Source organism: Thermobia domestica, chromosome 13 (assembly GCF_964235325.1).
Source record: "Thermobia domestica chromosome 13, izTheDome1.hap1.1, whole genome shotgun sequence".
NCBI lineage: Eukaryota > Metazoa > Arthropoda > Insecta > Zygentoma > Lepismatidae > Thermobia > Thermobia domestica.
The window spans coordinates 28,459,688-28,485,502 of record NC_137466.1 but is presented as its reverse complement, the minus strand read 5'-3'; the positions used below and the strand labels follow the sequence as shown (position 1 = coordinate 28,485,502).

General features: G+C 34.9%; 1 protein-coding gene across 2 annotated transcripts in view; it reads left to right on the top strand.

The window, feature by feature from the left end:
• The window catches only part of LOC145668061 (piwi-like protein Siwi), a 164,258-nt gene extending 138,632 nt beyond the window's left edge, over positions 1-25,626 (top strand). For both annotated transcript variants that reach the window (XM_081735559.1, XM_081735558.1), the window contains exons 14-18: positions 3,911-4,079; positions 10,730-10,851; positions 13,311-13,459; positions 15,247-15,394; positions 17,424-25,626. In XM_081735559.1, the coding sequence (XP_081591685.1) occupies positions 3,911-4,079; positions 10,730-10,851; positions 13,311-13,459; positions 15,247-15,394; positions 17,424-17,540 (705 nt within the window). In that variant the 3' untranslated portion in view covers positions 17,541-25,626. The remainder of the gene's footprint in view (positions 1-3,910; positions 4,080-10,729; positions 10,852-13,310; positions 13,460-15,246; positions 15,395-17,423) is intronic.
• The last annotated feature ends 189 nt before the right edge of the window (positions 25,627-25,815 follow it).

Sequence of the window (25,815 nt, the reverse complement as noted above, 5' to 3'; positions counted from 1 at the left end):
ACACTTTTCGTTTTGACCACACTGCTGGGGGAGAGGGAAGCACTACGTTGAACCCAAACTCGTCGAGTACAAACAGGTGACCACTGTACTCCGAAGGTCTTGATGTTGTTATCGGTGTCAAAGTTGAATTGTAGGTCAATTTCACGCATATGGGGAGGAACAGCCTGGAGCACTTCCGGTTCGCTAGATAGCCACTTTCGAAGTTCGAAGCCTCCTTCTCGCAAAAGTTGAATCAACTGTTGTTGTAGCTCAGTTTCTTCGCTCACACTAGCTGCACCTCCGAGGAAGTCATCCATGAAAAAATCTCTTCTCACCGCCTTCGCTGCTAAAGGATACTTCTCCCCTTTTTCTTCAACTACCTGGAGCAAGCATCTGGTTGCCAAGAAGCTAGCAGATGCAGTACCGTACGTCCCTGTTAACAAACGGTAGTCTTCGATTGGTGCACTTGGAGAATCTCTCCACACAATTCTTTGGAAGTCGACGTCGTCCTTGTGCACTAACACTGCTCGGTACATTTTTGCGTTATCCGCACATAAGGGAACACGATGCTCACGAAAACGAACAAGAATCGGGAAAATATCGTCCTGCAATTTTGGCCCCACCATGAGCTTCTGATTCAGAGATACATCCGAAGTTGTTCTTGCACTCCCATCGAAGACCACTCGCACCTTCGTAGTGGAGCTGGTGGGCTTCAAAACAGCATGATGTGGTAGGTAACAACTGGTTTCAGCTGGAACGTTTCTCTCGCTTGGGAGAATGAGTTCCATATACCCTAATTGAAGATATTCCCCCATGAAGTCACGATATTCCCTCATGAAGTTACAATATTGTTACTGAAGGGAGGGTTGTTTAGCTAACTTCCGTTCGGTATTTAATAGTCTCTTCACCGCGATTTCACGTGATCTGCCTAACGGGGCCGTGTTACCCCTGAAAGGTAGTCTCACCACATAACTTCCGTGCTTGTCACGGTGGTGTATAGCTACAAAGTGTTCTTCGCAACTCCTTTCTTCCTTGGACAGGTGTTTTGTAAGTGGGAGCTCTTCTAACTCCCAAAACTGGCGAAGAGCTTCATCGATCTCGCAGGAAACTCGATGTGACTTCACCGTTACGTTCCCACTTGTTCCCACTTGGCGCTATATTGCCAGATAGCACCCAGCCGAGACTAGTTTCTAATGCGACAGGCGTCCCGGGCGGCCCCATACTTTCCCGCTCAACATAAGTGATGGAAACACGTCCGCTCCCAACAGAATGTCAATGGGGCCCACTACGTTGAAAGTGGGATCTGCTAATCTTAGGCCCTCTAAATGAGACCAGTTTGTAGCACTAGGACACTTTTGTTTGGGTAGATCAGATGTAACTTTCTGAACTACCATAGTATGAGTTTCAAAAGTTCCCCCGAATGACTGAAACTCTAAGTCCACCATTGCACTCGCTGTCACCACTCCTGCTCCTGTAACCCCGGAAATCACAATACTGGATTTCTTTTTCTTGAGAACCAGTTTTTGTACACAGTTCTCGGTGACGAAACTAGATTCACTCGCGCAATCTAGCATCGCACTAAAGGGATAATACACACCATTATTTCCTCTCACTTTCACGATGGCAGTACATAATAACACCTGTGGTATACTTGCGTCCGCTGCAACATGGGCCGTGATATTTGATTCACGCACTGGTGACTCAGCTCTTTCGTAGTGTAAGAGAGTGTGATGTTTTTTTAGCACACTTGCGACACGTACTAGATGCGCACGTATCCTTTCTACACGATTTCCGGAGACAATTAAAACACAATTTTTTCTCTTTCATCAGGGTGACACGATCAGACACTTTGAGTTTAGTGAACTCGGCACATTTATAGAGGGGGTGGTTTCCACTGCATAAGTCACATAATGTTTGACCACGTTCACTGGTGGTAACATGGGAGGAAGTTTGTTTTTTGTCGCGATTCTTCAATTGTTCACTACTTCCGGCGACGCGTGTTTTCCCGTCGGCAGCCACTGCGAGCGCGCGGGCTCTGTTATCGAGGAACTCTGCGAGCTGTTCATTTGTTTTCAATGAAAGTTCCCACTGTCTACGACTTTCACTGTCCAGTTTATCCGCGATATGATAAACCAAGATAACATCCCAGTGTTCGACTGGTTGCTCGAGCACCTTGAGGGACCTCGTGCACTCCATTGTGGTATCAATTAACTTGCGTAGGGCGGCTGGCGATTCTTGTTGTATTACGGGTTGCGTAACTAAGCGCTTAATTGTCGCGTTCAGTATTTCCCTCTTATTGTGATACCGTGCATTTAAAATATCCCGCGCCTCTTTGTAGTTGCTGTCCGTGGTTTGCATCGCTTGAAGGAGTTGTGCTGGTCCCCTTTCAAGGATGTTTTGAGGTACTGCAACTTTTGAGCACCTGATAAGTTTTTGTTATTGTGTACTGAGGCCACAAATAAATCATGAAACGATAACCACTCATGGAGATTTCCCGAAAACACTGGCAACTGAAACTGGGGTAATCTTACGTCACTAGCAGGTTCCATTTCAGACGAAGACGGGGACTGCTCCTTTACTTCTCTCCAACTGAAAATCCATCAATTGAACACACATCTGGACTATTCCCTTGTCCATTTCTGCTAACTCTTCTTTTTCGAACTCCTCGTCTCCTGCTACCGCCGAAATATCATCCAGCAGCTTTGAACACTCCTGCTGGAGTTCACTGACCTTCGTCTGATGCACCAAGATGGCTGCCGCTGCGGTAGCGTCCAACTCTGTGACGGCTTTTCCTTCGCGCGTAATTTTTGACTTCTTTTCTTCGTTCTTTTCTTAATTTTTAGCGGCTCCATCTCTAAAACACTGCACTATGTTCGTGGGAGAAAACACTCAATCACTAGTCTATTATTGTTCACAGCAACAGTTCATGTAGGCACTAGTAATTTGGCGCGGATGGACCATGCATACTCCTACCAAACAATAATTTATTGTTTTACGCATTTAATTAAACATTTAATAAGTTACTGAAAACAATAAATTTTTGCATCTCTAATTGTGGACTGTATAAATTTGTATAGTTGCTAAAATTAATAAGCATTAGAATGAAGAAAATACAACACACAAACACTGAAGATCCCGCACACGAGGCTTTTGCAGGAAAGCACAACGCAACACTGACAAAAGATGCGGGAGGCGGTCTAACGGTATTTTTGAAAAGAAAGACAAGAGACCGCCAGCGTAAGAGGCTACAAATACACAAAATTGACCTGAAGAGACATCTGTACAGCAAAACTGACACTACATAAAACGTATATTTTGTTCCAAGTTTTGGAAATGCTGACAATAGGCTCAAACACTGAGAAAATATAAGCCTCCTTTTTCTTCTTATTTTTATGAAACCGCTAGAGGGCAGAATGGCCCCAACAATTATAATCCATAAAATTATACCTTAGGAAGTATTCGGGCAACTAGAGCTGATTATTTATTATTACTGTATTATTTCATAATAATAATGTGAAATGTCGTTTAGAAAGAGGGTAAAAGTCGTTAGTCTTATTCTTAGATATGGTAAAATCTCTTACTTTTAAAACATTATATCCATAAGGATCATTCGAAGTGAAATCCTTTATTTTTGTGATGATTTAAAAAAAGCTTACTCAATGAGATTTCAAGGTTTTATACAGAGCTCGAAGTAATAAAAGTCGATGTAAACCCACGGAACATCGTGCTATTATTAATCTGGCGTGGCATAAATTAAACATATAGATCATACTAAATATTCAATGAAGATTTAATTTCATGACATATGTGTTGACATATTCCATATTTATTTGAGCAGTGTAGAAAACTATTTATGACTTTTAACTTTTTGACCAATTAGTGTTAATTTTCACGTAAAACTTCTATTTGTGTGTTGCAAAATGTATTTCAGGGCCTGATGGTGGTTGGATTCGATGTGTGTCATGATACCTCATCTAAAGAGAGATCGTATGGTGCCCTTGTTGCTTCGTTAGATAAGACATGTAGTCGTTACTTCTCTGCCGTATCTCCTCACACCAATGGAGAAGAATTATCGAACCAATTGTCGGTCAATTTATTGAGTAAGTATTATTTTCCGATAACCATTGCTAGTAAATCGTGTTTTTTATTAGCTGTGCATGAGAAAGTTTAATTCTCCTATCGTCTTCAGTTCGTATATTTTCTTAGATTTTCCTGTTGCCTCTTACATTTTCATTCCAACAATTCTTCCAAAATTATTTTACTTGCTTTATTATGCATCACATTAACAGAGACGTGTTAAGCTAAATATGTCATTTCATTTCCATACAGGCAGGATAGAAATACATGAGAATAGATCACTCCATTAAACTTCATATATTGCCAAGCATTCCATCAAGCATGCTTCTATACAGATGGATATTTTTTTAATATCAAATCTTAAAGGAATCAAAATATTCATCGCTGCAAAACTTAGACACGGGATCCTTTTTTCTGCTAAATCAATCCTGTCATCATGTTGTTATCCATCTTCGAAAGATTTTTCTTCTTATTTTCCTTCCATTTTCTTTTTGTCCAATTTTCTTTCTTAAAGAGAGCTATAATAGAGAAAACTATATGAATTCAAATTATAAGTAACTCACCCTGTATCTTGTGAAGATTTTTTTTTTTTTTGTTAATTTCTGAATCATTTCGGTCCGCGTTGGATCCTTTCTCAGTTGTAATTGGTTTATTCACATTACTAGTCAGTACTCATCACTGATTGGTCTTAATTTGGAATCTGGAAAAAACAAGTAAGCACCCATCGTTGCCGGTTTCAGTTCAGAACCTGAATAAAAAGAGAAGAAGAATGTTTCCACAATCATTCCATTACCCGGGTGTTTATCCTCTGCTGTTATGTAAACCCGCAACAACAAAACTAATTTTGCTAGCATAAAGGCTAAAAATATAAATACATTTTCACTTCCTGGAGAATTCGTCATAAAGTTTTTTCCACATTTTCATATGGGACACGGTGGATCAGTGGTAGAGCGGTTACCTTTAGTGCGAAGAGTATATGGTTCAATCCCCGTCCAAATAAGTTTGTGGTGGACAACATCGTGTTCGTGGGTTTTCTCGGGGTACTTTCGTCCCCTTCCACATTTTCATTCAACCAATGCTTCCATTATTATTTACTTGCGTTAATAATTCTCTCCCTTAGTCGGGTATAATCGTGGAACGTTAAACTGAAAAATTTCATTTCATTTAATGTCCACATTCTCCTATCTGAACATTGAAGAAAGAAAACATGGCTGTCCTGTGATGGATTGTTGTTAATCGTTACTATTTTTTAAAAATTCACTATTGGTTTACCTCTTAAATGTTAAACACGTAAAAACACTAACTTTACATTGTGATTTTTTTTAACATTTGAAATGAACATTTCATTAACATTTGAAATAAAATATTTGTTTGTCCACACCCATTACGTATTCCTATTGAATTTGTAGTAACACAATCTATTCACAGAAATGAATTTGAGCGAAACTATTCACACAAATTAACATATAATCTTCATGAAATACAGAGGTAAGTTATTTAATATGTCCATGCTATTCATCAATAAATATTCTGTGAATTCAGTTGAAACTCTGTATACACTTTTGGCTTGATTTGGTTCGGATCCCACGTGAAGCTCTAGGTCCACGCCTCATACAGCCTCTTTGCTGAAAGGGACGCTAAACTTAAATAAAAAAAAAATCCAAGACAAAACAGTAAGAACAATTCGAGGCCACAATGGCTCTGTGGTAGTGCATTCACCTGTAGTGAATGGAAGGTTTGGTTCGATCCCAGCTCGCGCCAAGTGAGCTTTGTGATGGAAAAAAAATCGTATGTAGGTTTTCTCGGAGTTCTTCCGTTTCTTCCTAGTTTCTTCATTCCACTTTTTCGTTCATTATTACCATCACAGTCTTTTAACCTCGGTGCATAATCGTAGGATGTTAAACTTTTAAAAAATCATAGAAAATTTAAGCTTTAAACTTCTAAAAAACAGAAGTTTAATTTGTAGAGGGAAAATAGAAGGAAATATTGATATAAGCTATGAAAGAAACGTATGGAAGCATAGCATAACCGGGAGAGGAAAAAAACAGAAAATATTATTTGTTTGTTCGCTTATTGAAGTTTAGGGTCCCCTTTTAGCTCAGAGACCATATGGGACGTGAACCTACAGTTTAAGTTAGGACTCGAATCACCGTAATGAGTTCAGCCCGGAACTATACAGTTCAAAAGCAGAACAAAACCTAGAGAGAATAAGTTAGAAGAAGATTTGCAAAATAATGTTGACAGATATACGTAGTAAAGAAATACGAAGGAACAAAGACCAAATACTGTAAATTGGAGACGACAGTAAGAAAGTGAACACAAAACCGGAAGTAAAGAAGGAATGAAAGAAGTAGTTTGAAGAAGTGGTTAATAAAATTCACAACAAAAGGAGAAAACAGAACAATTACCAGCAAACAACTAATATTATTATAAAAGTAGTGGAGGTAGCAAAAAAAAAAAAAAAAAAAAAGGCTCTTGGACTAGATACAAAATAACGATAAAAATGATACGAGCGACAGGTCTAGTGGATATATATTGGCATTACAGGTTCACGAAATGAGTTTGGAGTAATAAAAAACCGGTAGATTCGAGAAGAGGAGAAAGTATGTCAGTATTTCAAGGAAATAATAAAACGTCTAGCATTTACTGTGAAATAACATTAACAAGTGAATGTGAAAAGAAAGAAAAAATACAATATATCAATTGTATGTGTAAGAATAGAAACACAATGATGGGAAAAGTTTAACAACTGATATCACATTTGTAGTGAGACAGCTAGTCAAAAACATGTGGGAGTTAAATAGTCATAGTATTCACAGTTGTAGAGAAAACATCTGAACGTGCATATGGAGTTCATATGGAAGTAACTTCAGCCAATTGGAATGGGAAGAGAATCTAATTGACTCTGAACTACCAGTTCAAAGTTAGATATGATTTGCAACAAGGCAGTACGGCGCCTCGTATACACCATACAATGTTATACAAAGTCAGTACAGCGTATTTGCAAATTCAGATTTTACAAAGAGATTTGCTCTTCTGTGATTACAAATTGAACAGAGGTGCGTATTGAATTGTTCCTTTATCTTACATATGTTCATTAAGTAAGTCCATCATTGATTCATGACACGTGTATGTTTTTTACAGCTCTGAAGAAAAACAGAAATTCAGTGCTAGAATGACAGTACTAGAAAACTAGACCTAGAGAGAATTACATAGAAAAAGATTTTTAAATAGTGCAAACGGATAGCCGACTTAGCAGATCAAGCATGACTTTTTCCTTCACAAAAGAAATAACATTGTTTCCTTGTCTGGCCTGGTATTTGTGGTCAACATGTATGTGTTGGCCATATCACGAGACAAGATTAATGAACATATATACGTAAAATCAATCCAACTATGCGGCACTTCCACATTTAGCTACACGATCGTTATTATTTGACTCTAGGATGAAATCTGCATTTCGTGGCACTACTTGGACCAGAAAACGAATCCAAAATGTTTCAGTGACTTTTACCTTCACGAACAGAAAGCAGCCATACACCTTGTGGGACATAATAGGCATTTTAGCATTTTCGAGTGTTGAATGGGGGTTTTCTAAATGCTTATATATGACAATAGGCGGTTTACTTCTGTCGTAAGGCGAAAGGTTACCCCATCGCTGAAGATTCTGCGAAGCTCTTTCCCTCCATCTGTCGTTATATGAGATCTCTACTACAGAATGTGAAACACAATTGTTTACAATTGGGCAGTTCGTGCAGGAGCTACATTTTTGTACGGTATATATATTGAATTCCTGGTACTCTTTGCGTTGTTTTCGTGGGACTATAATAATAGAACACCTCTCTCACTTGTTCCACTTTTTTCTGAGATACACCAGACTTCTTACAACACTTATCACACAGTCAACTGTCTTAGATACTATTATGCTTTCTTCATTATCCCATTATACATGCGTAGATTGTTTCGGCGTTTAGCGCGGAACATTTTTTGCTCAGTGACAACGGTATTACAGCATTGAGAACTTTTTCTCTGGCTATGTTAGTAGCATTTTTTACACAAGCGTAGTGCTGTGTAACGTGAAAATGAATGTAAGATTGAAAAGTGTAGATTTATGTAATCTATAAGACTTTTTTTATCAACACTTTATTATCACAGAATGTATTCACTAAATATGAACCAAGGCGATCTTAACAAAAATCTGCATAATATAATAATTGGGTGCATACCACACGTAATTAGGTGCAATGTACGACATTGTTCTTGCCTACTCTAAAAGTCTCATCAAAGAGCAAAAGCTCCCTCCTCACCTATACGCCAGACGGAGGATAACTGCACGTGTACTTTACATTTGATGACTTGAAGTCTATGTGCAGAGAGATGAGTAAACATAAAGAATTTAAGATCAAAGAAATTGACTATAGGTCAAGAAGAAAGTTTACTCATCGTAATAATATATTCTATTTTCCACCCTCAGTAGTATTTTCGTTTGTCTTTGCAGTAATTGTTTTACCCTTTATATTGTGGAGAAATATTAGTAAATACCGGTTTGGAGTATTAAGGGAGGATCAGTATTTTCTGTGGTATGCTGTAGATGATTGGTGCAATTTCCATGCTACCAAGGTTGAAATAATGAGAATCTCAGTTAAAAAACAAGTCCACTGGTCTCAGACCAAGAGAAGAATACTCGAACTGTTTAAATTAGAAATATTCCTCCCTCGCTTTTCACAGAAATTAAAAATATAGGGGGACACGTGGCTCAGTGGTAGAGCGCTAACCTCTGGTGCGCGGGGTCTCTAGTTCGATCTTCGGTCAAGTAAGCTGATGATGGACAACATTGTGTCCGTGGATTTTCTCGAGTTACTCCCGTTTCCTCCCACTTTCTCATTCCATCAGTTCTTCCATAATCATTAACTTGCTTTAATCATCTCCTCCTTTACCCTAAAGAGCACAATCTTCGGATGTTAAATTCAGATTTCATTTCGTTTCATTTCAAATGAAAAGCCTACGTTTGTGACTGATCTGACGTGTCTGATGAAAAACTTGACGATGAAGTTCTTGAAACCGTCAGATATCATTGAACTATTTATAAAAGTGAAATAGTAAAAGTTGTCTATTGAAGAAACAAACAAGCTTTTACGCCATGATTGTCATACCAGATTTGTCGCGAAAACTGTTCTTAGCAAAGCGAAAGTGAATAAAAGACAGCAGTAAGAATTCCGCCGATAATCCAACAATATTCTACGAACTCTAGTTGTCACAATTCAGGGACACTGATTAAAATATTCGCTGCTTTGGATATGGAAATTATGAAACCTAGTAGATAGATTGTTGATAGTAGAAAGATTGTCTGTTGTATCATCGTAGTCTGGTATATAATAGTGTTCTGAATTTGGGAGACATTGTAAACGTTCAAACTACAAGTAAGTCTATGAAATGTGTAATAGAGAAGAGCTAGAAGTGAATTAACAATTAGAGAAAAAGCGAATGGAGAAAAAAAATATTAAGTAAGAACTTAAAGCAAAAAAATTCTTGAAAGTAAGAACTTAAAGAACGAACTGACTGATAAAATAATTGCCACTATTGACAGTCAGGGACCTATTTCTCAAAGCTTGCTAGTTTCGTAATATGTTTATTACAAATCGTAAAATATCATGAAGCAGAAACATTAGAATAATTGTAGAAGTCATTTTTAAAAACTAATCCTAATACCTCTAATTTGTCATTTTATGGCTTAAAATTTCACATTAGTATTACAAGATCAGTAGTTTTGAGAAATAGGCACCTGATAGACGTATTAAAAGCATTGTAAATGACTTAAAGTGCGAAGTGTTTAATAATAATAATAATAATAATAATAATAATAATAATAATAATAATAATAATAATAATTGAATATCATGAAACGTATCAATGGTAAGTGTAAGATAATTATTCATACATTATAAATAATCCGATATTTGTAATGATATGTTGAAAAGAAATGCAATGAAAAACATGGCTGTAAGATGTGAGAGGAAACCACTAATACAGGAATATCTCGATTATGCAAATTCTCGACTTATCACGGATTATAATTCCATATCAAAATTACAAATATTACTCTGCAAATTCGAATTATCGCGGCCGCCACATGTATCACACTATTATATCTTCATCAGAATTTTATTTGGTTCTAGTCTTGACTTCAGATAGCGCTTCATTTTGATCCGACGAACAGCAGTAGAGTAAAATTGAAAGTTACTATATAAATAAATATTAAGGAGTATTCTTGTTTTTTCTAAATGATTGAACTTTCATTTCTTGCTTAATACTGTAACTTTTTTTTTTTTTTTTTTGCCTTATATAAAATTATAATTAATAGATTTTAAAAGTTCTTGGTAAGAGAAAAATAACTGTGAAGCGTCCAGGTGGATGTCATGTTAGAATGACAGATTTACTTATATAGACTTTTTTCCATAGATCTTTTTGGTTTTAGGGAGATGCATTTGTTGGACCAAAAAGTTTATGCAACTATAAATAATGTAAAACTGAAAATTATCTTAATATGGTAAAATTATTATTGGTCTGTAATATCAAGTATATTGCCTACATTTAGTTTTCACTTTCATTGTCGTTCAGCTTTTTCTCTTCATACCGTAAATAAGATCATAATATAATAAATGTTACTTTTCAGAGGCCGTGCGCAAGTACCATGAAGTGAATGGAGCACTACCTCAAAGAATTATTATTTATCGAGATGGTGTCGGTGAAGGTCAGATTAGATACGTGTTTGAACATGAGGTTGAAATGTTGAAGGTAAAGTTATTCTCTGTACTTGTTACTGTATGTTTATAGATAATTTTCTACATTGTGACTTTGTATTTCGAGAACTTGTCCTTTATTTTAATCATAGCCTTATACAGTGAGTATGTATTGAATTCCTTTCGTTATGATTTAATACTTGTAAACTATGGAGGTGGTCATTAATATGATCCATTTCATTAAGGATCAACAAATTTAGTGTACAAACTTCGATTTTGATTGATTTTATATAAGCATTGCTTCTAAAAAAAACAGTACAAACAGTCAGATTTTAGATTTTATTTATATATCTTGATATATCTGGAAAAAAAATGCAAAATGAAAGTAAATAAGAAGTGCAGAAGAGCAGGACAGGAAGGGGCAAACGTATTATGCCGTGAAAGGAACATCAGTAAAAAGCTCAGATTATGATTACTAAATACTAAACTTAGGGATGTAAAACATGGGGATGAAAACTGATGTCCTGCACAGAACTTAACTGTAAAGGGTTATGTTTGAATGTAAATAAAATTTAAATGATTCAATTTTGTTTAAAAAAAAAAAAAAATAATAATTAAAAGGTGAGGTAAAAATAGTAAGGATTAGATTATGACAATAAAGGATGAACACTAGCCTGAATAATTCCTGGGTGATTGGCGTCGTCGTCGTTATCTGGAATGACAATTGTATCTTTCCGGCGTCTTTCACTCTCTGGATGGTAACTGGAGAAATTAGAGCTAGTTGACATCTGGAACCAAATCCTATCAACCTGCTAGAGGCGTTGAATCAAATCTGCGATAATCGTAGTTCATCATCTTCGCCAAAGTGTTTCTGCGGTGATGAACCCTCGGAATGGTATTTCAAAAGATATGGAACTGAACCGTCTCCAATGGCATGGTGTGCTTCTTTACCCGATCTTGCACCTATCAAATCTTCATGATGAATACCCCGTGTGAACGTGTCCTCTATAGCTTTGTTTGATCAGAACTATGACTCTTGCGATCAATGAACGAGGAAGTTCTAGGCTAGGCGGAAGGGAATGCATGAAAGCAGGAAGGGAAAATAGTCTTAACATTTATTGGTAGCTTTTGCAATGACAATATATATGTTTACTTAAACTGCCTGTGAATGTACAACATGAATAAGAGTTTTGTCTCGATTGAATTGAAGATTTCAGTAATTCTAATAAAATGTACTTGTAGAATAAAAATAAATTGATTAAATGATTATATTAAATTTAACAAATTAAAACCGTACACATAACTATGGGTCACTTCACAGTATGGCTAGAGTGAGAGAAAATCGAAGACGCTAAGACGTTCCCCTATTTAGGAAGTCTAATATGCCCAGATGGAAGAAATGAAAAGGACGTAAGTTCCAGAATAGCGCAGGCTAAACAAGCACTCAAGAAAAAGCGGACTCCTAATATCAAGAAATGTGTCGGTGGACGTTCGAAAACGATTTATTAAGACTCTGGTATGGAGCGTGGCGCTTTATGGATCAGGACGTGGACACTGAGAAAAGCTGAAATATCTAAGCTGGAAGCATTTGAAATTTGGTCTTGGCGCAGAATGCTGCGCATATTATGGACCGAAAGGAAAATGAATTAAGACATACTAAAAGAAGCTAATGAAGAACGACAGACCATGAAGGTAATAAGAAAAAGAACAGCATGCTTGGCTATTTTATTCGGCACTCCGATTGGATCACCATGTTGATAGAGGGAAAGACAGAAGGAAAACCCGGATAAGGAAGACCAACGATAGAATATATTAGACGCAGTTACGATAAAGAGACCCTATCAAAGTATAAACAGCTCTCCCAAAGGAGAGAAAAGTTCCCTACCGACCTATGGTTGAGGTTAGAAAGATGATGATATCTTCCTAGTCTGGATATGAAATATTGTCCGGATTGAAATTACAGTACTATACGAAACATAAAAACATGTACTTACATTTAGTGAAATTCGTATTTTCTGATAAACCTCTCTGGTTTTCATTTTTCATTAATTTCTGGTTATTTCATAATTATCCTGTAGTGTAATAAGTGTACATCTTTCGAGAGCTTATTCATGTGTATACTATAAATCGTAACTGGTATAACATGCATGATATCAGATGAAGGTGGAATAAAACAGAATCTTCATTTTTCATTACTTGCTGCACTTATCGTATATCCTGAAATTTTGAATTAAAATACCATATTAAGGAACAACAAAATATTTTTAAAGTTAGTTACTGTTTTTAGATAATATACTTCACGTGTGTGTTACTGTTAACTTTTCGAATAGAAAACAATCATAGAATTGAAGCAAGAACTGGCATGTAGCGAATCATCTTCATATGTGTATGAGTACAGCGAGTTAGAGTGATATTGATTTCGAGGAAAGTGTTTGATTTTTGGTAAAACGCTTGTTTAATCTTATGGATAATATTTAGTTTGTTATTCATGCATATATTAATTTCGTTTCTCAGCAAAGCCTGGCCCAGAGTTATGGTCGAGACGTCGATGTAAGAATGACGTTTATCATTGTGTCAAAGAGGATAAACACCAGACTTTTTTATAATGGAGAAAACCCACCACCAGGAACTGTTGCAGATGATTGCATAACGCTACCAGAAAGGTAGATATATTCACAGTGAAAAGTTTTTTGTATGTGTAGTATATGTGTGTAATCTTTGTTCTCGAGGAGACGAAACACCTGACAAAGAAATCCCACAGATTCAAATATAAAACTTCTCAATATTTAGTATTATATTCAATACTAATTTGATCTTACAACATCCCATCACGAAGGTAACACACACTTTTCTACAATTCTTGTAGTTGTAATTCTTGCAGCCGTAAATGCACCCACTTATCCAGCCTTATACATTGGCGAAGTCCAAAACATCTTCCGATTCGCATCAACTATCATAGATATTCTTGCAGCGCTCAGAAATTTCTTATTTACCTATCTCAGAACATATAATCCCATCACAATAGTCGATTTGACTACACTTGCGTAGGAGTGCTCAAAATTCTTCCTCAAACTCTTCAATGTCCCTCAGAAAGAGATCAGCTAACACATTATATCCTATCAGTGATTCATCCTCCTGGTCTTAATCGTCTCTAATACACTACTTAATTACATCCAGTCCGTGTTTTCCATACATCATTTTTTTTACTTATTAATATTGATTCGCTTTACTTTTATTATTACTATTATTTATAGTTTATACATTGTTTTATTGAATTCTTAATTTCAAGTATTTTTTTCCAATGGTTAGTATATATATAAATTTTCTCTTAATTTATTATTTCTTCTTTACTGTTTAACATTCACTCGTCTCATTAGTTCTGTTTTTCTCCTCTTAACTTTGTTTCTACCTGGCAATACTATCATGTATCCTGCATTTCAACATGGTGTCCATTTGGACACTTCACGGCTGCTTGTAAATTTTTCTCCCCTCTCTGTTTGATGAACCATTTGGCGAAAGTGCGTTATTATTATTATTATTATTATTATTATTATTATTATTATTATTATTATTATTATTGTAATTTTACTATTTTGTGGTAAGTAATATACAGAGCGTTCCGGGAATAAACCAACGAACTTAGCATATGTATTCAAGACCTCACTCAATACAAGAGAAAACTTTATCTGCGACTGATCAGAAACGGCTAGTTACAAGTAAATTTATTCTCGTTTAAGGTAATTAGTGGAATTGTTAGTAGGGTTGTACACTAAATAAAATCACCGACGAACGTCGCATATGTGTTCAGGGCGTTAATACAAGAAAAAAAAACTTCGTCTGTGATTTTGGTTGAGAATGTTTAATTATGGACATAAGGCTAATTTAAGGTAATTAGTTGAATTGGTCGTAGCCGTACTTTGGCATTTTCATGCAAAATCGCAGATAAACTTTTCTCTTGTATTCAGATTCTGAACACGTATGCGAAGTTTGTAGGTTTATTTCGTAAACATCCTGTATATTAAATTAGTAATACTTAAAGCTTTTTTTTTCTTCTTTGCATTTAGTGTATATATGTGTGAAAGGGGGGGAGGGAGTTACAATATATAATATCAACATTTCGGCTAAAATTGCATTCCTTAGTACACATTCCTATAGTTAAGACTCTCATTTTCATTTTTTAGTTTCATATACACACCAGTTTAGACCTACCAAGATTATTGGTTTTTATTTGGACTTCAAAATGAACCATGTTGTAGATTTTTAAAAATTCACTTCGTTCAAAAACAAAATACTGGAATTCAGTTGTAGGAGTTCTGTATTATAATCCTACAAATCAATGATAGGATTACGTGTCAAAACATATAAATGGTAATGTTAGGGAAAGTTGATTTGTCTACCAATGCATAAGGTTGAAAATACAATGATGAGTGATAAATACTGTTTCTCGTAGGTACGATTTTTATTTGGTATCCCAGAGTGTCAGACAGGGTACCGTAAGCCCAACGTCCTACAACGTTATTTACGACAACGTTGGTTTAGATCCAGATAAAATACAGAGATTGAGTTACAAAATGACGCATTTGTATTTCAATTGGAGTGTAAGTATATAATTATATTTTTATTTATTGATAATAAAATAAAATACGTCTAAAGATAATTGCCATATCAAATTTATTTCTAATGCACTAAGTGTAAGATATAATCTAAATTTGTACAACGACACAAGTTCTGTTGTATCTGTAATACTTTTTCAGAGTAACTTTGCCATATCTTTGGCAAATTGTGAATGTTATTGGGTAAAGTAATATCGGTCGCTGACAAGATAAGAAAATAAAACAGAACGGTGTTCGTTCATTTTGTAGAACTTCAGGTTGTAAACATTGCATTTTTTTTTAAATCAAAAAATCCAATATATTTCAATCAAAAAATTTTTTGTAGGCCTTATATCTGGAGAACAGCATATAGTGTAGCCGAACCCAAACTAATTACTTAACTCAGTATGATGTGCTTATTCCGTAGAAAATACGAAAACTCGATTTAGGTGTCGTTCAAAAATTTTGTGACCCTGATCCAAAAACTAATTATTGGGCAAGACCGCAATCTTTTGATCCACTTTTTTGGTTTTCCTAAAATTCTTGTTTTTCGTAATAAAATGCTGTGGGATATATTTAAATACACCAACCGACTTCAATGTTAGTGGCTGTTGAGCAGATCAAATGTTATATTTTAAAAAAATGATAATTTAAGTTGAATACGTTGATGGAACAAAATTTACAAAAAATATTTTTTCGTTAGCAAGTTAGAAGTGTGTAATAAGTTGTGAAGTTATCGCGTATTCACGTTAATATAGAAGAGTTTATGTCTCTACATACACATGCTTTCTTGTTTGATTTATTTAAAGCTTAACGTAGAATTCAATTGAACCTGAGTGTTCCGTATTAAAAATCAAATGCTAACCATTTAGCCACAGGTTCTTCCTATTAAAAGATATCTTAATTTAGTATCAAGCCATGAAATCTAAACACAGTTAACAAAGCCATTTTTAGACTTAAGATTAACTGTTACTCTAATTTGACCATTTAAATTTATAGCACGGCATTTCCACACACATACATTTCACTATCTTATTTATGAGGATTATATGAGACTTGAATTTCTTGTTGGAAAGTATTTCATCATCATACTATGACTACAATATATCAGTATGTCTTCGTAACCGAGTGGCTAATGCGTATGCTTTCTGTGCGTGTAATCCTGGGTTCCTGCCTTGGATACAAATCCGAGTAGTGGTTCGAATTCCAATTTAAATAATAGGTTCGTCTCTTATATAGCCTTGCTGTAGGAAAGGACATAAAATTCCAGTCAGCGAACAGTAGATTAGCAAGAGACCTTTCGCTCATAACAAACGAATGACAAATTTGTTACTTGTTCACTTACACAATAGACTGTCATTGCTCTTTTTTTAACAAGAGCGTTTTATCAGAAGTTTCACAGTTGGTTCCATTTCCTAATGAAATGGAAAGCTACTTAACGTTATTGTTATACCTAATTGTAAGAAATATGTATTTATGGAAATAAAAGATAGTGGATACTTTATTTTAAGATTTCTTTTTAATATATTTTGAAAGATCTCGAAGTAAGTTCAGTGCCATAATACACACTTGAGATTTACAATTCATAGTTTTATTTTATTTATTTATTTAAATAGGAAAAAAGAAAGTTTCTTAGAAGTCATGTATTCCCTATTGTACGTCTTACTGTGTAGAACAGTTGTCCCAAAAGTGTACACTCATTATACAGCTTTTGATGCTACTGAACCGATTATTTCCAGTTTGTAGAACTTTATGTTATTTTATCGAGATAGAAAAGATTACATTCTTTTTGAAATTATAAAAAAATTAAAAAATGAAAATGCGCCTTCTTTTGTCTGTATGAATCATCTATGACTTCCATATGACCGATTACCTATATGAGTAGGTGTCTCAAATCATTTCGTACAGTCCGTTATGATCATGGATATTTTGTCTTTACTTCATATTTAGAATTGACTACAGTTCATAATAGCATAAAATAATGCATATACTATATATGTATGTATGCATAACTATGTGATGTCTTCTTTTTTAGGGAACTGTTCGTGTTCCAGCACCGTGTCAGTACGCTCATAAACTTGCGTTCCTCGTGGGACAGTCACTGCATCGGGAACCGAATCATCAGTTGGATGATCTTTTGTACTTTTTGTAATTCATTAATTCCAGATTTTTTTTTGGGGGGGGGGGGGTCGAAACAAATGTAACTTGCCAGTAAAATACTGGAAGTACGAAAAGACACAATATGAAGGATAGGTGAAATGATCTGAGCTAGAATGTGCATAGTGTATATCCATTACACTTCTGTTCTTGATTTTTTAAATTTTACTTGTACAATGGTTATCTGAAATTCATTATATTTAATATATATATATATATTTTTAAAAAAGAAAAAGAAAGTATTTTGTAAAGTGTACATACTAGTTTGTGTACCAATCATGAAATATTATAATTGGAGACGCGTCTTCTGAATAATTTTGATAAAAGAGTGCCTATGAAATTTGTTACTGATACGTTTAATTGTTTATGGGTCATGCTGAGTCAACTGCGAGTTAAAATGTGCAATGGTATATATCTTTTTATTATTGATGATGCTTTAAGTCTATTTGCAGAGTGGTAATTGGTATTTTATAATTTTTATTTTTCATATTTTTATTCTATATGATTTAGTAGGTATGTATGGTAGTTGGTGTGCTGTTATGAAATAACTTTGTTGAAGATGCATTTTCTGAATAATTGCAAGAGCTAATGAAACACGAGCATTTACTACTGCGTTTAGTTATGATGGGTTAAATTTCGTTATCTTCATAGTTTGTAATAGCTATTAATAGGGTACATATTGTTAAAATTAAGCATCTTGCACCCAATCCAATGTTCATTTCTTTAGAACTTATAAACTCTGTAGCCACGATTTCATGCTGTGTTGTAAGTAAGTCAGAATATCAATAGTACTATGTCATGTTACTGTTTAGTTCCTTGACCTGTAAAAGAAAAATAGCCCCAAATATTCTGAAAATTCCTTGGGTATATTAATTTTACGCTTTTCGATTTATTTATGTAATCGCTGTTTTGGGAAATGTAATTGGAGTGAACTGTTTTCGTAACAAATTAAAGATGATTTCAGTAGACAAGGAATTAACCGTCACTATAAACCATTTATTGTGCGTTTTTAGTGTGTGTGTGTTGAGAAGTGACATCAAATTTATTACAAAAACAGTCCGTGGGAAACAGTTGTAATTCTCAAGACAGTAATTATGTAAATGAATCGTGAAATGTAAAACTAACATGAACAAGATTTTTTTTTTTTTTTTTTTTTTTTTTAATATTTGGGGCTATTTTTCTTTTTACAGGTCAAGGAACTAAACATTAACATGACATAACTGGTGATATTCTCACTTAAATACAGCATAGCATAAGATCATGGCCACAGAGTTGGCGGAAATATTGTGTATTATTAAAGTGTAACGAAATGAAGACTGAGTTGGAAACAAAATAGTTGTTTAATTCCGTTAATCTGTACCTATTACGATAAAAAAAAATGGACTTGTTACAGAAACAGCCTTTTAAATGAAATCTTGATTTATTATTATAATTATTTGTTATATATATCTTCAGATGTTGCTTCTGAATTCCATACTGTTTCAACTGGTTGAGTGATACCCAGTAAAACCTGTTACGTTGAACATTTACTTCTTTTGATTTCAGATTAGTGTAACCTAATATTTGTACCTAGTAGATGGTTATTTGTATCATATTTTATGAATCAACGAGGTTATAGAATATTTAGACCCAAGGTTACTAGAAGGAAAGGTTGGGCTATACGGACAGACGCTTCGCTCCTCGTTTTGCGTGACGTCACCAGCGAGGAGCAGCAAGTAGGTATAGAGGTGTACGAAGCAGCCAGAATGTCTTTTTTTCTTTCTTTATGCATAACATTTTCGCTGTCACAACATTCTCCTACACACAAACTACAAATAAATAAATAATAAATAAGCCAGCAATAAATAGAACATCTTAACGCAATTTATATTATGGAAAATTAACGATGTACCTCTGTTGCATGATCATTTTTTTTTTTTTTTTTTTTTGATGAGATAGATAATTGTTGAATTATAATTACATTTTAAATGTATTTATATCTGAAATGTTGCTGTGAATGTATTTAAGCAAAGTTGCAGATAAATATGTGTTTTACATTGTAAATATAAAACACAGTGGTATTTTTCTGTGATTATTGATCTCCTTCTCACAGAGAAGAAAGCTCAATCGCTGATTTTCCCCCCGTGGTAAATCATTATGCTTTTTTTTTTTCATTCTAATTTTAAAACAGAAAACAATTTCAATGAAATATTGGACTCATGTTTTTAAAAATACGCTTTCTTTTTAAAAACTGTATCCAACTTTTTACTAAGAAGGAAGATCACTAAATAACGAACGAAGAAACAAATCTCTTTTACTTTTAAAACACAAATAGGTAATTTGTCGAAAGGATTGCATGGTATTTAAATTTTCAAGTTACGAAATAGTGTGCAACAATAAAGAAGCAATAATGGTCATAGCAATGAAAACAAATATGTCTACTTTTTTCAACATTAGAAATGTACAGAACAGTAACCCGGTATGAAACTTAGAATTGTAGATTCATAGCAGAGGTTCATAGTAATGTGAAATTCAAATATACATTTTTTCCTACGTTTTGAAATTTGATTGCTATAAAATTAATAATTTTATTTCGATTCCTTGCGGCACACCGGTTGGGAAACGCTGATCTAGAGGACCAATAAGCAGAAAAACTATCGAAAAATAATTTTAAATTATGAACTTTATGCATACATAGAAATTTATGAAAATGAATAAGGAAAATAAACTTACTTTATTTTACTTTGAAATCGGGAAATCGGCTCCCCCTAGAAAATTTTCTTCGGGTGCCTATGATCCTGGCTGAGGACCTTTGTCTTTTCTTGACTATTTTGGCATGGAGGGACTAAACCTATCAGTTAAGTATGAATAGTGCAAATGAAAGGCGTATACATGCATAAAGAAATCGATTGATTGTACAATTGATAATAATTTAAAACAACTTTTAACTCTAAAAGAAACCGATGAAATATAAGTGTCACTGTTAATATTAAACAAACTTAAAATAGTTTGAAAAATGTACCGGTAAATATCGGTGTTTATTTGCCAATGCCGATACCGATACTCCCAAAAGTGGCTGCTATTACCGATACCGATATATCGGTACATCCCTAATTCTATAGTGTGGAACACTTGGAGATGAAAGACAAATACACGTAGAAATATATATGTACACACGTATTCAAGTTCACACTATCTTCCAATATTGCATGTCTGTACAGTTAAGCCCACGTAAAGAAATCTTCCGAGATATAGACCTTTTCTCTATTAAATAATATTCGTCCACGTACACCACTAGAAAAAAAAGCAACACAATTCAACATAGCAAAAACCCAAAATAAATAAAGAATTGTTTGTGGTCTGACTAGCAAATCTTCGCGCGCCAAGCAGACGACAAGCTCTAAGTTCCTCGCTGGTGACGTCACGGTGAAGAGAGCGTGAAAGTAGAGGTTCGGGGCATAGGTTAAGAGCACCCCCTGATTTAGACCTCTTGAGTTGTTCCTTCTTTTGTACTATGAGATTTGCTTTCGTTAGTCCTGTAGAATACTTACTGTTCTTTTATTTTATTTTTGTTTGCTCTTTCTCTCCTTAATTATGTTGATAAATAGCTCCCGACCGTCTTTTGTATTCTCTTGTATAAGTCTGTTGATATTAAATCAGTCTTTTCCTTGCCAAGAGCAGTTGAAACCGCACTGACTTTATTAGACTTTTGCAACAGATTTTTCAAGTATCCGTATCAAGCCAGTTTAAAATTAGGGTCTTACAACTATAACATAATAAAATCCAGTGTATAAATTCCCTATTAAAGTTTGGTTATACCACTGTCTCACTGTCGGTTATAAGGTTACTAGATGTGTAAGCCACATGACGTAGCATAGCAATAAGGAAACAGTTCTGACTTATTTTTCGTAGCGTTATTGTTAGGAAGTATCTGATCATGAAGTTAAAAAGTGCCTTGTATCTTTGACAATTTTGAAAGGTTGCTTTATAAGGCTACTGGGCTAGGACCAGAGATGCAAGGCCTTGGAAAGAAACAGAAGTTTTTTTTTTTCTTCCTACGGAAAGAGCGGACCGTGACTGGACTGAAACACGAACCCGGGACCTCCGGCATACCGTGCCGATGCATTAACTACGAATCTTTTTCTACGGCTTTTTTTGCCTGGAAAACTTAGGGCTTTGTAAAATATTTCAGTTTTAACGAAGAACAAAAGTCTTCAGTATAACACAAGAAAGCATTCTATTCCTGTATTCTGAAGGAAGAAACTGAAAAAAAGTCAAGTCAAGAATCACAAAATCGGTCATTCGATGGCGGAAGTCGGAGCGAATTCTTTGTAAAACTATTGCAGCGACGAAAAAGGCTTTAGTAAAAAGTTCAATAGTGTTAGCAGTAGCTGTTCTGAAAGTTCAATAGTTCGATGTCGTGGGACAGTGGCATGGTAGCTCAGTGGTAGAGCGTTTACTTGTGGCGCTGGGGTCCTTGGTTCGATCCCAGCTCACGCGAAGTGGGCTTTGTGGCGGACAAACACCGTCGGGGTTCTCCCACTTTCTTCATTCCACCGTTGCATGCATTTCTCTCATCACAGTCTCCTTTAGCCTAGGCGGCATAACTATTTACATTTCAGTAAGTGAAATGCTATTGTGTTCGGAAGCAGTGGGTCGTAAGTCACATTGAACAAATATCAGCCTTTAGAAAATGATATGGTATCCATAGAGTTAACCAAAAGAAACATAACTGGAACCTATAGCATAGTCGGTTATCTAGTTCTCTTGTTGACAAGATAAGTGGTGGAGAACGGCCATAGGTAATCTACCATGAAGGTGTGTCCGCCTTTCAAATGCATCGAATACGTCCTAGTGTGGTTAGGAGTTTATGTAAATGAATTTTTGTAACCTTGCAGTTGCGTAAATATATGAAGCAAAATTAATTAATCAAGAGAGGATTGATTGACACTGGAAACCTTGCCAATTCCATGTGTAGTATGATTCACCAGTTGGTAAAAATGTCTTTAAAACAAGTTAAAGAATTGTTTTGTATAAAGTATTTGTAGTGCAGTGCAGAAGAAGACAGTTGCTCATTACTATCCATATCAATGTACTGAGTTGTGTTTATATTCACTAACTGATGAACAGCCTGTTTTGTATACATTTCTCGATGAACAGTCACTCAGCAGCTAAAATACCATTATATTCCATCCGTAAGGTCATGTTGAGGACTAGATATCGGTGTAAATGTAAAGGACAGCTAGTTGAGTGATTATTACGATACGAATCCAGCACTGTTCTTGTATAGTATCGGGATAAAACATTATTAGGATGTTAAGAAAAAAATTGTAGTATTTTATCTTTTTTAATGATAAGCTGTTTTCTTTTTTGTATATGCCTGATCGTTTTGATTTGTAATTTTAAAATGTTCTATTATATATGAGTTATGATAAAAAAAAAATCTTTTCGTTACTTTTTGACTAAAGAACAGAGAAGCTGTACGTTTGAGGTGGAATATTGTGCTAGTAATGTAATGATTTTTTTTGTTTGTTTGTTTGTTGCTAATAAATCTTATGTACTTATATTCATAAATTGATGCACAAACTAGTATAAATTGGCACATACACGTATACAGCACAAAAGGAAAATGGTTCGTGGATATTTGTAGTGCTATCCTCAACATAGTAAACATTACTTTGTACATTCTTGTTGATGCCTCCTGTTTTTTATATGCATTTTTGTGAAGACCAGTTAGATACGTAGATCAGAGATTACACTTGAAACTTCTTGCAAAATAGAATATTTGGACTCATTACGTAAGCGTTTGCTTTTTTAGCCATCTAATTTGTAGATTATTGTAGTCTGGATAAGAGTATATAAAATCAAACATTACACATTTAACGTAGGCTATTGCTAGACCTGTTTCCTTCCGCATTTATTTTCTCTCTGTTCAGTTCAAGTACTCACTGTTTAGAAACCGAGGGTATATTTTTTGAATCAAGGTCAATTAAATCATTATTATTCTCTTGCTTCTCTTATAATTTCAAAACGTATTAACTCTTTCAGTTGTTGAAGCCACTGTATTAACGTCAACAATTCAGATAACTTGGTATTGTGTAAACAATGAAGAAAGCAAAAGATAGAATGAGAGTAGGAACAGAATAAGCATGAATTTGGAAATGATAATACATCTCCAATAGTTTTATACGGTGTTCAAGATGCGACAAAATAGAGACAGTTGCTTAGTTTTGCTTAGGTATATCAGTGATCAATATATATCGGTTATTATCGCTGGGAGAGAAATCGGGCAAATTTTTTTGGATACAAATAAACGTAAGACTAAATGATGAAACTGTCTCGTAATTTATGTACATACTGTTAATATCATTAAAGAAGTTTTCTCATCTTTAACATTTAGGGTCCTTTAAGAACCATTGAATTAAACCTAGTTTTCGATGAGGTTTCATCATAGCAATACTATTATGTGACTCCAATATCAATATGGCGCCGGTTCTGACGTCTCTGAGTCACTGTTTTTCTCTTTAAATTTTTTTTTCTACTTCACTTTTTCCTGTCTAATGAAGCGTCAGAGAAAATGTTTACAAGTATATGATAAACTAATTTCTGATAAGTAATTTGTTCCTCATGCCCGGAAAACATCAAATTGAGATATTTGCAGCTTATTATTAGGATATGACTGGCAGAATGCCCATTCTTCGCAATGAAAAATAAGGTTTATGAAAATATTTGAAAGATGATAGGAATAGATTTCTAAACTTTCGGTAGCTGTGGCCATGTTAGCCCATCACATATGAGGAATGACATTGCTCGGCGATCACCCTGTCCGGGAAATTTGGAAGGAAGCGGCCTGGGACCACTATCTCGGCATTTGTGTGGTGCGAATGAAAAAAAAACCCAGCAAAACCTCACTGAGGATGACTGGCCTGAAAAAGCTGTTTCACTTTTTCGACCGAGTGTTCCTATCTGGAATCGAACCCAGGACCACTCTGCCTAAAAACGAAAGCGGTAGCAACTACGCTACGCGGGTCCACGTGAAAGACATATATACATCTCTCGTTCGCTTCAAAATACTTGTTGATGCGAATTCGATTTTACTGCAGTCACATAAACGCTCGTCCTTGTTTTCCTTCGTAGGAGTTATATTTCGTATCTTATCGTCAACCTAGAGTATATAGGAAAATTTCTACAAAATTTAAAGTTTCTACAGTTAATAATTTCGGAAAATTTAAATAACTCTCCCTCAAAAAAAATCATCCTGTCCCCGGAGAAGTCACATCCCAAATTCCAGTCTTATCTGCAGCCTAAGATATTAGATTAATTCTACAAAATTGCAAACTTGTATACTCAATAGTTTCGCAGATCAGGGGAACGGCAAAGAAACTTTTTAAGACCTTCTTTCTCCCAAAGAGATCATATTTCGTAAAATCCTGTCATCTACAGCCTAGGACACAAAGGGCTATTAAAGACAGTTTCGAAGTTCCAAACCCAACAGTACCATTTTCTGACTGTTTATATATATATATATATATATATATAAAGTTGCACTGCATAAACGTTAGCTGTATGTGTCTGGGCCAGTTGCTGGTAACTGGAGCTTATTCCGAGCCGTGCCGCCTACTTTTGCAGACTGTCTCCTCTCTTGATACATTCTCAGACTTTGATCGGATTACACAATCTTCCGTCATAACATTTTAAAACAACCAGTCAGTATGGATGAACTAGATTTATGTAGGATTCTTTTTGCTCCTTACATCTTTCTTCACTTAGGTGACGTTCAGTCTTGAAAGCTAGTCAATCTTTTTGATTCTTTCAGTGGGTTCTAGTGCATAACTACCATAAGAGTTCCTTTTATTTTTATACAAAACTATGTTGAGGGAGCAAAATATTGATGTGATGATGATGAACAAAAAAGACTACACGTAACTGCCAAATTTTAGTTTTTCTATTAAGATGATTTAAATATGTACTTAGTTTTCCTTGATGATGTGTTTCTACGAAGGCTTGTTAGTCCATTATTTAGTTTAATGTTGAGTCAAGTATGAAAAATTTTATATTCCACAAATTACTATAAAGAGAAGTAATAAATTTTGTAGAAAGTTTGTTTTATTTTATTTATACCTAAGTTGACAACACATGGAAGTGTGTTGTGTAATTATCATGAATTACAACCAATGGCTTGCATTTGCAATACACCCCCGTTCATCAGAAAGAACAGAGTAGTTGGAAAGCTTGCAGTTGTGCATCATATAAGAATAATGTGATGAGTTGAAAGTGGACACACCTTAGTG